The sequence below is a fragment of the Oncorhynchus mykiss genome, chromosome 5 (genome assembly GCF_013265735.2).
Source record: "Oncorhynchus mykiss isolate Arlee chromosome 5, USDA_OmykA_1.1, whole genome shotgun sequence".
NCBI classification, from domain to species: Eukaryota; Metazoa; Chordata; class Actinopteri; order Salmoniformes; family Salmonidae; genus Oncorhynchus; species Oncorhynchus mykiss.
Genome location: NC_048569.1, coordinates 149,378 through 169,439, shown reverse-complemented (window position 1 = coordinate 169,439; position 20,062 = coordinate 149,378). Strand labels below are relative to the sequence as shown.

At 42.4% G+C, this 20,062-nt stretch overlaps 1 protein-coding gene across 1 annotated transcript in view; it reads right to left on the bottom strand.

Moving 5' to 3' along the window:
• The window catches only part of palm2akap2 (palm2 and akap2 fusion), a 97,292-nt gene that overhangs the window by 16,900 nt on the left and 60,330 nt on the right, over positions 1-20,062 (bottom strand). The window contains exons 5-6 of the mRNA XM_036976551.1: positions 2,852-2,966; positions 467-485 (exon numbers count right to left, since the gene is read on the bottom strand). Of these exons, the coding sequence (XP_036832446.1) occupies positions 467-485; positions 2,852-2,966 (134 nt within the window). The remainder of the gene's footprint in view (positions 1-466; positions 486-2,851; positions 2,967-20,062) is intronic.

Sequence of the window (20,062 nt, the reverse complement as noted above, 5' to 3'; positions counted from 1 at the left end):
TAAAAAACATTTTTTTATTTTATTTTATTTAACCTTTATTTAACTAGGCAAGTAACGTTATCAGGCAGTAGGACTGTGTGTGTGTGTGTGTGTGTATGTGTGTAGAGGGACTGTGTGTGTAGTGTGAAGTGTGTGTAGAGGGACTGTGTGTGTGTGGTGTGTGTGGTGTGTGGTGTGTGGTGTGTGTGGTGTGTAGTGTGTGGTGTGGTGTGTAGTGTGTGTGTGTGTGTAGAAGGTATATCAGTGGCATGGAGCTGTTGATCATGAACGTATTTGAATAGCCATGGTAACCATCCAACACCACACTGTTCTGAGTGTTAAATGAGTGTTTTGAGTGTTAAATGAGTGTTTTGAGTGTTAATGTGTTAATGCTTCATTGTGCTTTCCTCTGGAATCAACACAACTAACATCAATAAATCAACCTGATCAATAATGATCAACAGTATGTAAATAATAGATCACTCACCATGCTCATTCTGGAGACTCTGGAGAGAAAAGAGACATGAAGAGACATGATGAGACAAAGAGACATGATGAGACATGATGAGACAGGATGAGACATGAAGAGACATGATGAGATAAAGAGACATGATGAGACAGGATAAGACATGATGAGACATGATGAGACATGATGAGACAGGATGAGACATGATGAGACATGATGAGACATGGTGAGACAAAGAGCCATGATGAGACATGATGAGACAGGATGGGACATGATGAGACATGATGAGACATGAAGAGACATGAAGAGACATGATGAGACATGATGAGACAAAGAGACATGATGAGATAAAGATACATGATGAGACAGGATAAGACATGATGAGACATGATGAGACATGAAGAGACATGATGAGACATGATAAGACATGATAAGACATGAAGAGACATGATGAGACATGATGAGACAAAGAGACATGATGAGACATGATGAGACAGAATGAGACATGAAGAGACATGATGAGACATGATGAGACATGATGAGATAAAGAGACATGATGAGACATGATGAGACATGATGAGATAGGATGAGACATGATGAGACATGAAGAGACATGAAGAGACATGATGAGACATGATGAGACATGATGAGACAGGATGAGACATGAAGGGACATGATGAGACATGATGAGACATGATGAGACAAAGAGCCATGATGAGACATGATGAGACAGGATGGGACATTATGAGACATGAAGAGACATGACATGATGATACAGGATGAGACAGGATGAGACATGAAGAGACATGAAGCGACATGATGAGACAAAGAGACATGATGAGACATGATGAGACAAAGACATGATGAGACAGGATGAGACATGATGAGGCATGAAGAGACATGATGAGACAAAGAGACATGATGAGACAGGATGAGACAGGATGAGACATGAAGAGACAAAGAGCCATGATGAGACATGATGAGACAGGATGGGACATGATGAGAGATGAAGAGACATGAAGAGACATGATGATACATGATGAGACAAAGAGACATGATGAGACATGATGAAACAAAGACATGATGAGACATGATGAGACATGAAGAGACATGAAGAGACATGATGAGACATGATGAAACAAAGAGACATGATGAGACATGAGGATACATGATGAGACATGATGAGACATGATGAGACATGAAGAGACATGATGAGACATGATGAGACATGAAGAGACATGATGAGACATGATGAGACATGATGAGACAAAGAGCCATGATGAGACATGATGAGACAGATGAGACATGATGAGACATGAAGAGACATGAGACATGGTGAGACATGATGAGACATTATGAGACATGAAAAGACATGATGAGACATGATGAGACATAATGAGACATGAGACAGGATGAGACATGAAGAGACATGATGAGACATGATGAGACATTATAAGACATGAAAAGAAATGATGAGACATAAAGAGACATGATGAGACAGGATGAGACATGAAGAGACATGAAGAGACATGATGAGACATGATGAGACATAATGAGACATGAAGAGACATGATGAGACATGATGAGACATTATGAGACATGAAAACAAATGATGAGACATGATGAGACAGTATGAGACATGAAGAGACATGAAGAGACATGAGACATGATGTGACATGAAGAGACATGAAGAGACATGAAGAGACACAATGTGACATGAAGAGACATGAAGAGACATGAAGAGACATGATGAGACATGATGAGACATGATGAGACATGATGAGACATGATGCGATAAGACAAACATTTCTAAATGATTTGACAATTGCTTTACTGATTTTAAAGTGCTTTACCAATTACTGGAATCATTTCAACAATCAGTCAATCAATTGGTAAAGCACTTTACAATCAGTCACTCAATTGGTAAAGCACTTTACAATCAGTCAATCAATTGGAAAAGCACCAATAGCTTTACTGATTGTAAAGTGCTTGACTGATTGTAAAGTGCTTGACTGATTGTATTGACAGTGCATTGAAGCTGAAATCTTAATAGAAAAACTCCCACATGTGAAGTATGACTTTATTGAGCTCATCTATTGGCAACTGGTCATTGAACTTACCATTACCATTATATTGGTTTGATACGAGATGTATTTTCATATACAATTTTATCAACTAATACAAAACTAGAATATGAGCTAGGGTTCTACAGGTCTGCAGTTCGATGATAGAGCAGTCACAGAGTGTTCATGCAGTCACAGTTGGCTGAAACTATTAAATCTGTGTCCTAAACGGTACCCTAATCCCTAGGCTCCTGGTCCAAAAAGTGCACTATATAGGGAATAAGGTGCCATTTTGGACTTAAAGTGATATGTTGTGTCGGTAAATAGATGAACGCTCTCTTACTTTCTGTAGGTCTTCTATGGACCTCTCTGTCTTCCTCAGTCTCTCCCTGAGGGTCTGCTCTTTAGCTGAGATCTGACACTCCTCGCTCTCCAAAAGACCAATCTCTGACTCCAACCTAGAACGACAGAACAGGAAGAACATCACCTCTGTTAATACAGATCTATAATATAGAATGACAGAACAGGAAGAACATCACCTCTGTTAATACAGATCTATAATATAGAATGACAGAACAGGAAGAACATCACCTCTGTTAATACAGATCTATAATATAGAACGACAGAACAGGAAGAACATCACCTCTGTTAATACAGATCTATAATATAGAATGACAGAACAGGAAGAACATCACCTCTGTTAATACAGATCTATAATATAGAACGACAGAACAGGAAGAACATCACCTCTGTTAATACAGATCTATAATATAGAACGACAGAACAGGAAGAACAACATGCCCCGAGTCCTGTAGAACACATCTCACTGCCCTGAGTCTTGTAGAAAAAATCTACCTGCCCTGAATCCTGTAGAACACATCTCACTGCCCTGAGTCCTGTAGAACACATCTCACTGCCCTGAGTTCTGTAGAACACATCTCACTGCCCTGAGTCCTGTAGAAAACATCTCACTGCCCTGAGTCCTGTAGAACACATCTCACTGCCCTGAGTCCTGTAGAACACATCTCACTGCCCTGAGTCCTGTAGAACACATCTCACTGCCCTGAGTCCTGTAGAACACATCTCACTGCCCTGAGTCCTGTAGAACACATCTCACTGCCCTGAGTCCTGTAGAACACATCTCACTGCCCTGAGTCCTGTAGAACACATCTCACTGCCCTGAGTTCTGTAGAACACATCTCACTGCCCTGAGTCCTGTAGAAAACATCTCACTGCCCTGAGTCCTGTAGAACACATCTCACTGCCCTGAGTTCTGTAGAACAAATCTCACTGCCCTGAGTTCTGTAGAACAAATCTGTGTGTGTGTGTGTGTGTGTGTGTGTGTGTGTGTGTGTGTGTGTGTGTGTGTATGTGTGTGTGTGTGTTTGTGTGTTTGTGTGTGCGTGCATAACTGAGACAGCTCAGATCGACATGCAGGGTGTATATTTTGTGTATATAATGTGTATACATGCAGGGTGTATATAATGTGTGCATAATGTGTATACATGCAAGGTGTATATAATGTGTATATAATGTGTATACATGCAGGGTGTATATAATGTGTATACATGCAGGGTGTATATAATGTGTATATAATGTGTATATAATGTGTATATAATGTGTATACATGCAGGGTGTATATAATGTGTATATAATGTGTATACATGCAGGGTGTATATAATGTGTATATAATGTGTATATAATGTGTACATAATGTGTATACATGCAGGGTGTATATAATGTGTTTATCATGTGTATACATGCAGGGTGTATATAATGTGTATATAATGTGTATACATGCAGGGTGATTATAATGTGTATATAATGTGTATATAATGTGTATACATGCAGGGTGTATATAATGTGTATATAATGTGTATATAATGTGTATATAATGTGTATATAATGTGTATATAATGTGTATACATGCAGGGTGTATATAATTTGTATACATGCAGGGTGAATATAATGTGTACATAATGTGTATACATGCAGGGTGTATATAATGTGTATATAATGTGTATATAATGTGTATACATGCAGGGTGTATATAATGTGTATATAATGTGTATATAATGTGTATATAATGTGTATACATGCAGGGTGTATATAATGTGTATATAATGTGTATATAATGTGTATATAATGTGTATATAATGTGTATACATGCAGGGTGTATATAATGTGTATATAATGTGTATACATGCAGGGTGATTATAAGGTGTATATAATGTGTATATAATGTGTATATAATGTGTATACATGCAGGGTGATTATAAGGTGTATACAATGTGTATACATGCAGGGTGATTATAAGGTGTATATAATGTGTATATAATGTGTATATAATGTGTATACATGCAGGGTGAATATAAGGTGTATATAATGTGTATATAATGTGTATATAATGTGTATACATGCAGGGTGATTATAAGGTGTATACAATGTGTATACATGCAGGGTGATTATAAGGTGTATATAATGTGTATATAATGTGTATATAATGTGTATACATGCAGGGTGATTATAAGGTGTATACAATGTGTATACATGCAGGGTGATTATAATGTGTATATAATGTGTATATAATGTGTATATAATGTGTATACATGCAGGGTGTATATAATGTGTATATAATGTGTATACATGCAGGGTGAATATAAGGTGTATATAATGTGTATACATGCAGGGTGTATATAATGTGTATACATGCAGGGTGAATATAAGGTGTATATAATGTGTATATAATGTGTATACATGCAGGGTGTATATAATGTGTATATAATGTGTATATAATGTGTATACATGCAGGGTGATTATAAGGTGTATATAATGTGTATACATGCAGGGTGTATATAATGTGTATACATGCAGGGTGAATATAAGGTGTATATAATGTGTATACATGCAGGGTGTATATAATGTGTATATAATGTGTATATAATGTGTATATAATGTGTATATAATGTGTATATAATGTGTATATAATGTGTATACATGCAGGGTGTATATAATGTGTATATAATGTGTATATAATGTGTATACATGCAGGGTGAATATAATGTGTATATAATGTGTATATAATGTGTATATAATGTGTATATAATGTGTATATAATGTGTATATAATGTGTATACATGCAGGGTGTATATAATGTGTATATAATGTGTATATAATGTGTATATAATGTGTATACATGCAGGGTGTATATAATGTGTATATAATGTGTATACATGCAAGGTGTATATAATGTGTATATAATGTGTATACATGCAGGGTGTATATAATGTGTTTATCATGTGTATACATGCAGGGTGTATATAATGTGTATATAATGTGTATACGTGCAAGGTGTATATAATGTGTATATAATGTGTATACATGCAGGGTGTATATAATGTGTATATCATGTGTATACATGCAGGGTGTATATAATGTGTATATAATGTGTATACATGCAGGGTGTATATAATGTGTATACATGCAGGGTGTATATAATGTGTATATAATGTGTATACATGCAAGGTGTATATAATGTGTATATAATGTGTATACATGCAGGGTGTATATAATGTGTATACATGCAGGGTGTATATAATGTGTATATAATGTGTATACATGCAGGGTGATTATAAGGTGTATATAATGTGTATACGTGCAGGGTGTATATAATGTGTATACATGCAGGGTGTATATAATGTGTATATAATGTGTATACATGCAGGGTGTATATAATGTGTATATAATGTGTATACATGCAGGGTGATTATAAGGTGTATATAATGTGTATACGTGCAGGGTGTATATAATGTGTATACATGCAGGGTGTATATAATGTGTATATAATGTGTATACATGCAGGGTGTATATAATGTGTATATAATGTGTATACATGCAGGGTGTATATAATGTGTATATAATGTGTATATAATGTGTATATAATGTGTATACATGCAGGGTGTATATAATGTGTATATAATGTGTATATAATGTGTATACATGCAGGGTGTACATACTATGCATGTGATTGATTGTATCTGTCATGTTCAAAACTCTTGATCAAGTTCATGGTCTTAATTTTAGGTGCTCCTGTAACTGTACAGAACCTTGAATATAATTAATCTGAACTGAGCAGGAACATCCTTGTAGCATGCAACACACACACACACACACACACACACACACACACACACACACACACACACACACACACACACACACACACACACACACACACACACACACACACACACACACACACACACACACACACACACATTCCAGATTTCCCTGAGGGCCTGGATCTGGGTAATTCTTAATGCTGACAGCCAATCAGGAAGCAGCGTTCGGAGGAATCCGCTCTGCCTCCTCCCTGGCCATTTCCTGCCATTGTTTAGTCCTGGAGGTTCTAGAACACCTCAGAGGTTCCATGGTCAGCCATAACAAAGACAAGGATGCTTCCCACGACATCAAAACTTATTCCACACTAAGCCGTGAATACTGGAGAATAGACTATTGTCTCAACTACTTGACATCGATTGGCTTGTTGATATCTAGTCTGAATGGGAGGTTGTTGTGGGTTGTAGGCCGTGAACTTTCTCTACAGTGCTGTATCGTGAGGTAGGGGCCAGGGTTAATACAGTATCTGCCCTGTGGGACAAGGTGAAAAGTAGTGCACACATTGATGTCAGACGTGCACCTATCCCCAATGCTCTGTTTCTGATGACTGGGGTGAATGCAGGAGCAGATTTCAGGAGCAGGACACCCTCCCGTTGACTAATTACTGGGGTGAATGCAGGAGCAGATTTCAGGAGCAGGACACCCTCCCGTTGACTGTTGACTGGGGTGAATGCAGGAGCAGATTTCAGGAGCAGGACACCCTCCTGTTGACTGTTGACTGGGGTGAATGCAGGATCAGATTTCAGGAGCAGGACACCCTCCTGTTGACTGTTGACTGGGGTGAATGCAGGAGCAGATTTCAGGAGAAGGACACCCTCCCGTTGATTGATGGCTGACATAAGGGCATTTACTTTAAGTGATAGGCCTATCTGGCTTATATCATTATGATAGTCATAATGCTCCTTGACATAAAGGGTGCGTTCGTAAATTCACTCTAGATTGTCAGAGTGCGCTCTGGCAGTTCATAAATTCAGAGCGTTCTTTGATTGTCAGTTAGTGAATCCAGAGCGTTTTGCTCTCGGAGCATTCAGAGCCACACTGGACACTCTGGCCGAGGAGTCGAGTTGATCCGAGCGTTCTGACCTCAAAATGGCAGTGTCACATCTTCTCCCGCTTCTCCTCCGCCGTTCTGACCTCACAACGGCAGTGTCACATCTACTCCCGCTTCTCCTCCGGCGTTCGACGTCGCCTGTATACTCATCACCGGTCCTGGGATCCATCATTATGCCCACCTCTTCAGAATAACGTACAAAGTACCGGTTCGTTCCATCCCCTGGATGCTGCTTCAGTCCGGAAGGTGAGCGTGTACTCAGCAGCCATCTGGTCCCTTGCCGTAATTGGAGTGAGCGCTCACTAAAGATTTGGCATGGTCCCTCAGATCCTCAAAAAGTTTTACAGCTGCACCATTGAAAGCATCTTGACAGGCTGCGTTGTCACTTGGTATGGCAACTGCTTGGCATGTAAAGTGCTTCTCCAGGACTGAGTAGTCAACTGAGCTGGTTTAAGAGAGCTTCAAAGTGTCCACCCTACCTCGGGACTACTTAGTTTGGTCCTTTATGAGAGTGGACCTACTTCTGAGGAGGCGCTCCCATCCAGAGCAACCCACAGCTAGTGCGTTCATCTCAAGATAGCCAGGCTAGACAACCACATATCACAGTCGTATCCCAACCACGTATCACATCCATAATACAATGGAGAAGAAAAAAATATCTGTTTTTATTGCTAGTTTGAGTTGCCTGGGTTACCAGAGAGTTCCATGTAGTCATGGCTCCATTTAATACTGTGTGTTTCCCAGCCTCTGTTCTGGACCTGGGAGCTGGACCTGGGAGCTCTGTTTTGGACCAACTGCAATTTGCCGATGTCCCTTCTTGCCACAACAGACCACCCAGCTGGACAGTAGTCTTATACAACTGACTAGATATCCCCCTTTCCCTGTACAACTGATGAGGTATCCCCCTTTCCCTTTACAACTGACTAGGTATCCCCCTTTCCCTTTACAACTGACTAGATATCCCCCTTTCCCTTTACATCTGACTAGATATCCCCCTTTCCTTTACAACTGACTAGATATCCCCCTTTCCCTTTCGAACTGACTAGGTATCCCCCTTTCCAACTGACTAGGTATCCCCCTTTCCCTTTCCAACTGACTAGATATCCCCATTTCCTTTACAACTGACTAGGTATCCCCCTTACCTTTACAACTGACTAGGTATCCCCCTTTCCCTTTACAACTGACTAGATATCCCCCTTTCCCTTTACAACTGACTAGGTATCCCCCTTTCCCTGTACAACTGACTAGATATCCCCCTTTCCCTTTACAACTGATTAGATATCCCCCTTTCCCTTTACATCTGACTAGATATTCCAGGTGTAACAAAACGAGGTTCTGTAGGCCATTTGTGGTTGACTGAGATATGTTTCTGTCATTGTTTCTGTCCCACTCTGTTATCATGGACAGCCCTCTTCCCATGTCAGTAACCAATGAGACTATATGTTTTAAGCTCTCTATCTAGGGTTTCACCCAGTGTTTTAGTCTCTTCAGCTGGAAGGCTCCACCATGGATGTCATTATCTCTGGTCCAGGGTGTTAGTTCAGCTCCACCATGGATGCTTGTCATTGTCTCTGGTCCAGGGTGTTAGTTCAGCTCCACCATGGATGTCATTATCTCTGGTCCAGGGTGTTAGTTCAGCTCCACCATGGATGCTTGTCATTGTCTCTGGTCCAGGGTGTTAGTTCAGCTCCACCATGGATGCTTGTCATTATCTCTGGTCCAGGGTGTTAGTTCAGCTCTACCATGGATGCTTGTCATTATCTCTGGTCCAGGGTGTTAGTTCAGCTCCACCATGGATGCTTGTCATTATCTTTGGTCCAGGGTGTTAGTTCAGCTCTACCATGGATGTCATTATCTCTGGTCCAGGGTGTTAGTTCAGCTCCACCATGGATGCTTGTCATTGTCTCTGGTCCAGGGTGTTAGTTCAGCTCCACCATGGATGCTTGTCATTATCTCTGGTCCAGGGTGTTAGTTCAGCTCTACCATGGATGCTTGTCATTATCTCTGGTCCGTGGCGTTAGTTCAGCTCCACCATGGATGCTTGTCATTATCTCTGGTCCGTGGCGTTAGTTCAGCTCCACCATGGATGTCATTATCTCTGGTCCAGGGTGTTAGTTCAGCTGCACCATGGATGTCATTATCTCTGGTCCAGGGTGTTAGTTCAGCTCCACCATGGATGCTTGTCATTATCTCTGGTCCAGGGTGTTAGTTCAGCTCCACCATGGATGTCATTATCTCTGGTCCAGGGTGTTAGTTCAGCTCCACCATGGATGCTTGTCATTATCTCTGGTCCAGGGTGTTAGTTCAGCTCCACCATGGATGCTTGCCATTATCTCTGGTCCAGGGTGTTAGTTCAGCTCCACCATGGATGCTTGTCATTATCTCTGGTCCAGGGTGTTAGTTCAGCTCCACCATGGATGCTTGTCATTATCTCTGGTCCAGGGTGTTAGTTCAGCTCCACCATGGATGTCATTATCTCTGGTCCAGGGTGTTAGTTCAGCTCCACCATGGATGTCATTATCTCTGGTCCAGGGTGTTAGTTCAGCTCCACCATGGATGCTTGTCATTATCTCTGGTCCGTGGCGTTAGTTCAGCTCTACCATGGATGTCATTATCTCTGGTCCAGGGTGTTAGTTCAGCTCCACCATGGATGCTTGTCATTATCTCTGGTCCAGGGTGTTAGTTCAGCTCCACCATGGATGTCATTATCTCTGGTCCGTGGCGTTAGTTTAGCTCCACCATGGATGTCATTATCTCTGGTCCAGGGTGTTAGTTCAGCTCCACCATGGATGCTTGTCATTGTCTCTGGTCCAGGGTGTTAGTTCAGCTCTACCATGGATGTCATTATCTCTGGTCCGTGGCGTTAGTTCAGCTCTACCATGGATGCTTGTCATTATCTCTGGTCCGTGGCGTTAGTTCAGCTCCACCATGGATGTCATTATCTCTGGTCCAGGGTGTTAGTTCAGCTCTACCATGGATGCTTGTCATTATCTCTGGTCCGTGGCGTTAGTTCAGCTCCACCATGGATGCTTGTCATTATCTCTGGTCCAGGGTGTTAGTTCAGCTCCACCATGGATGTCATTATCTCTGGTCCAGGGTGTTAGTTCAGCTCCACCATGGATGCTTGTCATTATCTCTGGTCCGTGGCGTTAGTTCAGCTCCACCATGGATGTCATTATCTCTGGTCCAGGGTGTTAGTTCAGCTCTACCATGGATGCTTGTCATTGTCTCTGGTCCAGGGTGTTAGTTCAGCTCCAACATGGATGCTTGTCATTATCTCTGGTCCGTGGCGTTAGTTCAGCTCCACCATGGATGTCATTATCTCTGGTCCAGGGTGTTAGTTCAGCTCTACCATGGATGCTTGTCATTGTCTCTGGTCCAGGGTGTTAGTTCAGCTCCAACATGGATGCTTGTCATTATCTCTGGTCCGTGGCGTTAGTTCAGCTCCACCATGGATGTCATTATCTCTGGTCCAGGGTGTTAGTTCAGCTCTACCATGGATGCTTGTCATTGTCTCTGGTCCAAGGTGTTAGTTCAGCTCCACCATGGATGTCATTATCTCTGGTCCGTGGCGTTAGTTCAGCTCTACCATGGATGCTTGTCATTATCTCTGGTCCGTGGCGTTAGTTCAGCTCCACCATGGATGTCATTATCTCTGGTCCAGGGTGTTAGTTCAGCTCTACCATGGATGCTTGTCATTATCTCTGGTCCGTGGCGTTAGTTCAGCTCTACCATGGATGTCATTATCTCTGGTCCAGGGTGTTAGTTCAGCTCCACCATGGATGCTTGTCATTATCTCTGGTCCAGGGTGTTAGTTCAGCTCCACCATGGATGTCATTATCTCTGGTCCAGGGTGTTAGTTCAGCTCCACCATGGACGCTTGTCATTATCTCTGGTCCAGGGTGTTAGTTCAGCTCCACCATGGATGCTTGTCATTATCTCTGGTCCAGGGTGTTAGTTCAGCTCCACCATGGATGTCATTATCTCTGGTCCAGGGTGTTAGTTCAGCTCCACCATGGACGCTTGTCATTATCTCTGGTCCAGGGTGTTAGTTCAGCTCTACCATGGATGCTTGTCATTATCTCTGGTCCAGGGTGTTAGTTCAGCTCCACCATGGACGCTTGTCATTATCTCTGGTCCAGGGTGTTAGTTCAGCTCCACCATGGATGCTTGTCATTGTCTCTGGTCCAGGGTGTTAGTTCAGCTCCACCATGGATGTCATTATCTCTGGTCCAGGGTGTTAGTTCAGCTCCACCATGGATGCTTGTCATTGTCTCTGGTCCAGGGTGTTAGTTCAGCTCTACCATGGATGTCATTATCTCTGGTCCGAGGCGTTAGTTCAGCTCTACCATGGATGCTTGTCATTATCTCTGGTCCAGGGTGTTAGTTCAGCTCCACCATGGATGTCATTATCTCTGGTCCAGGGTGTTAGTTCAGCTCTACCATGGATGTCATTATCTCTGGTCCAGGGTGTTAGTTCAGCTCCACCATGGATGTCATTATCTCTGGTCCAGGGTGTTAGTTCAGCTCCACCATGGATGCTTGTCATTATATCTGGTCCAGGGTGTTAGTTCAGCTCCACCATGGACGCTTGTCATTATCTCTGGTCCAGGGTGTTAGTTCAGCTCCACCATGGATGCTTGTCATTGTCTCTGGTCCAGGGTGTTAGTTCAGCTCCACCATGGATGTCATTATCTCTGGTCCAGGGTGTTAGTTCAGCTCCACCATGGATGTCATTATCTCTGGTCCAGGGTGTTAGTTCAGCTCCACAATGGATGCTTGTCATTGTCTCTGGTCCAGGGTGTTAGTTCAGCTCCACCATGGATGTCATTATCTCTGGTCCGTGGCGTTAGTTCAGCTCTACCATGGATGCTTGTCATTATCTCTGGTCCGTGGCGTTAGTTCAGCTCCACCATGGATGCTTGTCATTATCTCTGGTCCGTGGCGTTAGTTCAGCTCTACCATGGATGTCATTATCTCTGGTCCAGGGTGTTAGTTCAGCTCCACCATGGATGCTTGTCATTGTCTCTGGTCCAGGGTGTTAGTTCAGCTCCACCATGGATGTCATTATCTCTGGTCCAGGGTGTTAGTTCAGCTCCACCATGGATGCTTGTCATTATCTCTGGTCCAGGGTGTTAGTTCAGCTCCACCATGGATGCTTGTCATTATCTCTGGTCCAGGGTGTTAGTTCAGCGCCACCATGGATGCTTGTCATTATCTCTGGTCCAGGGTGTTAGTTCAGCTCCACCATGGATGTCATTATCTCTGGTCCAGGGTGTTAGTTCAGCTCCACCATGGATGCTTGTCATTGTCTCTGGTCCAGGGTGTTAGTTCAGCTCCACCATGGATGTCATTATCTCTGGTCCGTGGCGTTAGTTCAGCTCTACCATGGATGCTTGTCATTATCTCTGGTCCGTGGCGTTAGTTCAGCTCCACCATGGATGCTTGTCATTATCTCTGGTCCAGGGTGTTAGTTCAGCTCTACCATGGATGCTTGTCATTATCTCTGGTCCGTGGCGTTAGTTCAGCTCTACCATGGATGTCATTATCTCTGGTCCAGGGTGTTAGTTCAGCTCCACCATGGATGCTTGTCATTGTCTCTGGTCCAGGGTGTTAGTTCAGCTCCACCATGGATGTCATTATCTCTGGTCCAGGGTGTTAGTTCAGCTCCACCATGGATGCTTGTCATTATCTCTGGTCCAGGGTGTTAGTTCAGCTCCACCATGGATGCTTGTCATTATCTCTGGTCCAGGGTGTTAGTTCAGCACCACCATGGATGCTTGTCATTATCTCTGGTCCAGGGTGTTAGTTCAGCGCCACCATGGATGTCATTATCTCTGGTCCAGGGTGTTAGTTCAGCTCCACCATGGATGCTTGTCATTATCTCTGGTCCAGGGTGTTAGTTCAGCTCTACCATGGATGCTTGTCATTATCTCTGGTCCAGGGTGTTAGTTCAGCTCCACCATGGATGCTTGTCATTATCTCTGGTCCAGGGTGTTAGTTCAGCTCCACCATGGATGCTTGTCATTGTCTCTGGTCCAGGGTGTTAGTTCAGCTCTACCATGGATGCTTGTCATTGTCTCTGGTCCAGGGTGTCACCCAGCCTCATCTGCTTCAGCCTGTCCCTATTCACATCCAGTTCAAGAGGAAATGCTTTACCATAGATGCTTCCGTTCCTTATGCTTCTTAGCTCAACACTGAATGTATCTGCAGTAAATTTGTGAATGATGGTAAAAAGTGAAAGAGACAGAGACAGTGACAGAAAGAGAAACGAAAACAGAAAGACAGTGACAATAACAGAAATATAGACAGAGACAGACACAGAGACAGAGGAGACAGAAACACTGATAGAGACAGAGACAGTGACAGAAAGAGAAACGAAAACAGAAAGACAGTGACAATAACAGAAATATAGACAGAGACAGACACAGAGACAGAGGAGACAGAAACACTGATAGAGACAGAGACAGACACAAAGACAGAGACAGAGGAGACAGAAACACTGATAGAGACAGAGACAAAGACAGAGGAGACAGAAACACTGATAGAGACAGAAACAGAGACAGACAGAAACAGAGACAGAAACAGAGAAAGAAACAGAGAAAGAAACAGAGAAAGACACAAAGACAGAGACAGAGGAGACAGAAACACTGATAGAGACAGAAACAGAGACAGAAACAGAGACAGAGACAGAGACAGAAACAGAGAGAGACAGAGACAGAAACACTGATAGAGACAGAAACAGAGACAGACAGAAACAGAGAAAGAAACAGAGAAAGAAACAGAGAAAGAAAGAGAGAAAGACACAAAGACAGAGACAGAGGAGACAGAAACACTGATAGAGACAGAGACAGAAACAGAGACAGAAACAGAGACAGAGACAGAAACAGAGACAGAGACAGAGACAGAAACACTGATAGACAGAGACAGAAACAGAGACAGAAACAGAGACAGAGACAGAAACAGAGACAGACAGAAACAGAGACAGAGACAGAAAAAGAGACAGAAACAATGATAGAGACAGAGACAGAAACAGAGACAGAAACAGAGACAGAACACTGACAGAGACAGAAACAGAGACAGAAACAGAGACAGAAACAGAGACAGAACACTGACAGAGACAGAAACAGTGACAGAAACAGAGACAGAACAAAGACAGAATCAGTGACAGAGACAGAAACAGTGACAGAACACTGACAGAGACAGAAACAGAGACAGAAACAGTGACAGAAACAGAACACTGACAGAGACAGAAACAGTGACAGAAACAGAGACAGAACACTGACAGAGACAGAAACAGTGACAGAAACAGAGACAGAACAAAGACAGAATCAGTGACAGAGACAGAAAATGTATGTGAAACCAGTGTGTAACATTTTCCCCGTCTCATATTCACCAGCCATCAGAGACTTAACAGGTTATGCTGCTCTCTAGTGATGCAACTGGTAACTACTGCTATTCAGAAGCACACCAATGACTAGTCACGCCACAAACCAGTCAGATGGAGAAAGGGACACAAATCCTTAGCCTGATTAGAAAGGTCTGCAGAGGGAAACCACCTCAATCAGCAGTGTCACTGTGTATTTAGTGTGCTTTTAACTGGAACAGTGTGAGGATACAGCTAGAACACTGAGAGGATAGAGCTAGAACACAGAGAAGATAGAGCTACAACACAGAGAGGATAGAGCTAGAACACTGAGGAAACATCTAGAAAACTCAGGATATAGCTAGAACACTGAGGATACAGCTAGAACACTGTGGAAACAGCTAGAACACTGAGGATACAGCTAGAACACTGTGGATACAGCTAGAACACTGAGGATATAGCTAGAAAACTGAGGATACAGCTGGAACACTGAGGATACAGCTAGAACACTGAGGATACAGCTAGAACACTCAGGATATAGCTAGAACACTCAGGAAACAGCTGGAACACTGAGGATACTTCTAGAACACTTAGGATATAGCTAGAATACTGAGGATACATCTAGAACACTGAGGATACATCTGGAACACTGAGGATACAGCTAGAACACTGAGGATACAGCTAGAACACTGAGGATAGAGCTAGAACACTGAGGATACAGCTAGAACACTGGGGATACAGCTAGAACACTGAGGATACAGCTAGAACACTGAGGATACAGCTAGAACACTGAGGATACAGTTAGAACACTGTGGAAACAGCTAGAACACTGAGGATACAGCTAGAACACTGTGGATACAGCTAGAACACTGAGGATACAGCTAGAACACTGAGGATACAGCTAGAACACTGAGGATACAGCTAGAACACTGAGGATACAGCTAGAACACTGAGGATACAGCTAGAACACCGAGGATACAGCTAGAACACTGAGGATCAATCTAGAACACTGAGGATAAAGCTATAACACTGAGGATACAGGTAGAATACTGAGAATACATCTAGAACACTGAGGATACATCTAGAACGCTGAGGATATAGCTAGAACACTGAGGATATAGCTAGAACACTGAGGATATAGCTAGAATACTGAGAATACATCTAGAACACTGAGGATACATCTGGAACACTGCGGATACATCTGGAACACTGAGGATACATCTAGAACACTGAGGATATAGCTAGAGCACTGAGGATATAGCTAGAACACTGAGGATACCGCTTGAATACTGATGATACAGCTAGAACACTGAGGATATAGCTAGAACACTGAGGATATATCTAGAACACTGAGGATACCGCTAGAACACTGAGGATACATCTATAACACTGAGGATACAGCTAGACCACTGAGGATAAATCTAGAACACGGAGGATACAGCTAGAACACCGAGGATAAATCTAGAACACCGGGGATACAGCTAGAACACCAAGAATATAGCTAGAACACCGAGGATACAGCTAGAACATCGAGGATATAGCTAGAACACCGATAATATAGCTAGAACACTGAGGATATAGCTATAACACTGAGGATACAGCTAGAACACTGTGGAAACAGCTAGAACACTGAGGATACAGCTAGAACACTGAGAATACATATTGAACACTCAGGATATAGCTAGTACACTGAGGATATAGCTAGAACACTGAGGATATAGCTAGAAGAATGAGGATACAGCTAGAACACTAAGGATACATCTAGAACACTGAGGATACAACTGGAACACTGAGGATACAGCTAGAACACTGAGGATACAGCTAGAACACTGAGGATGTAGCTAGAATACTGAGAATACATCTAGAACACTGAGGATACAGCTGGAACACTGGGGATACAGCTAGAACACTGAGGATATAGCTAGAACACTGAGGATATAGCTAGAAGAATGAGGATACAGCTAGAACACTGAGGATATAGCTAGAAAACTGAGGATAAATCTAGAACACTGAGGTTACATCTTGAACACTCAGGATATAGCTAGTACACTGAGGATATAGCTAGAACACTGAGGATATAGCTAGAACACTGAGGATATAGCTAGACCACTGAGGATACAGCTAGAACACTGAGGATATAGCTAGAACACTGAGGATATATCTATAACACGGAGGATACAGCTAGAACACTGAGGATATAGCTAGAACACTGAGGATACAGCTAGAACACTGAGGATATAGCTAGACCACTGAGGATATAGATGGACCACTGAGGATATAGCTAGAACACTGAGGATATAGCTAGAACACTGAGGATACAGCTAGAACACTAAGGATACAGCTAGAACACTGAGGATACAGCTAGAACACTGAGGATATAGCTAGAATACTGAGAATACATCTAGAACACTGAGGATACATCTGGAACACTGCGGATACATCTGGAACACTGAGGATACATCTAGAACACTGAGGATATAGCTAGAGCACTGAGGATATAGCTAGAACACTGAGGATACCGCTTGAATACTGATGATACAGCTAGAACACTGAGGATATAGCTAGAACACTGAGGATATATCTAGAACACTGAGGATACCGCTAGAACACTGAGGATACATCTATAACACTGAGGATACAGCTAGACCACTGAGGATAAATCTAGAACACGGAGGATACAGCTAGAACACCGAGGATAAATCTAGAACACCGGGGATACAGCTAGAACACCGAGAATATAGCTAGAACACCGAGGATACAGCTAGAACATCGAGGATATAGCTAGAACACCGATAATATAGCTAGAACACTGAGGATATAGCTATAACACTGAGGATACAGCTAGAACACTGTGGAAACAGCTAGAACACTGAGGATACAGCTAGAACACTGAGAATACATATTGAACACTCAGGATATAGCTAGTACACTGAGGATATAGCTAGAACACTGAGGATATAGCTAGAAGAATGAGGATACAGCTAGAACACTAAGGATACATCTAGAACACTGAGGATACAACTGGAACACTGAGGATACAGCTAGAACACTGAGGATACAGCTAGAACACTGAGGATGTAGCTAGAATACTGAGAATACATCTAGAACACTGAGGATACAGCTGGAACACTGGGGATACAGCTAGAACACTGAGGATATAGCTAGAACACTGAGGATATAGCTAGAAGAATGAGGATACAGCTAGAACACTGAGGATATAGCTAGAAAACTGAGGATAAATCTAGAACACTGAGGTTACATCTTGAACACTCAGGATATAGCTAGTACACTGAGGATATAGCTAGAACACTGAGGATATAGCTAGAACACTGAGGATATAGCTAGACCACTGAGGATACAGCTAGAACACTGAGGATATAGCTAGAACACTGAGGATATATCTATAACACGGAGGATACAGCTAGAACACTGAGGATATAGCTAGAACACTGAGGATACAGCTAGAACACTGAGGATATAGCTAGACCACTGAGGATATAGATGGACCACTGAGGATATAGCTAGAACACTGAGGATATAGCTAGAACACTGAGGATACAGCTAGAACACTAAGGATACAGCTAGAACACTGAGGATACAGCTAGAACACTGAGAATATAGCTAGAACACTGAGGATATAGCTAGACCACTGAGGATACAGCTAGAACACTGAGGATACAGCTGGAATACTGAGGATACAGCTAGAACACTGAGGATATAGATAGAACACTGAAGATACATCTTGAACACTCAGGATATAGCTAGAACACTGAGGATATAGCTAGAACACTGAGGATGTAGCTAGAAGAATGAGGATATGCTAGAACACTGAGGATATAGCTAGAAAATTGAGGATACATCTAGAACACAGAGGATACTTCTTGAAAACTCAGGATATAGCTAGTACACTGAGGATATAGCTAGAACACTGAGGATATAGCTAGAAGAATGAGGATACAGCTGGAACACTGAGGATACATCTAGAACACTGAGTATATAGCTAGAATACTGAGGATACATCTAGAACACTGAGGATACAGCTGAAACACTGAGGATCCAGCTAGAACACTGAGGATACAGCTAGAACACTGAGGATACAGCTAGAACACTGAGGATACAGCTAGAACACGGAGGATTTAGCTAGAACACTGAGGATACAGCTAGAACACTGAGGATATAGCTAGAACACTGAGGATACAGCTGGAACACCGAGGATACATCTAGAACACTGAGGATATAGCTAGAATACTGAGGATACATCTAGAACACTGAGGATACAGCTGGAACACTGAGGATACAGCTAGAACACTGAGGATACAGTTAGAACACTGAGCATACAGCTAGAACACTGAGGATACAGCTGGAACACTGAGGATACATCTGGGAACACTGAGGATACAGCTGGAACACTGAGGATACAGCTAGAGCACTGAGGATACATCTTGAACACTCAGGATATAGCTAGTACACTGAGGATATAGCTAGAACACTGGGGATATAGCTAGAAGAATGAGGATACAGCTAGAACACTAAGGATACATCTAGAACACTGATGATATAGCTAGAACACTAAGGATATAGCTAGAACACTGAGGATATAGCAAGAACACTGAAGATATAGCTAGAACACTGAGGATACATCAAGAACACTGAGGATACATCTGGAACTCTGAGGATATAGCTAGAACACTGAAGATACAGCTGGAACACTGAGGATACATCTAGAACACTGAGGATATAGCTAGAATACTGAGGATACATCTAGAACACTGAGGATACAGCTGGAACACTGAGGATACAGCTAGAACACTGAGGATACAGCTAGAACACTGAGGATAAAGCTAGAACACTGAGGATACAGCTGGAACACTGAGGATACAGCTGGAACACTGAGGATACATCTAGAACACTGAGGATATAGCTAGAACACTGAGGATATAGCTAGAACACTGAGGATA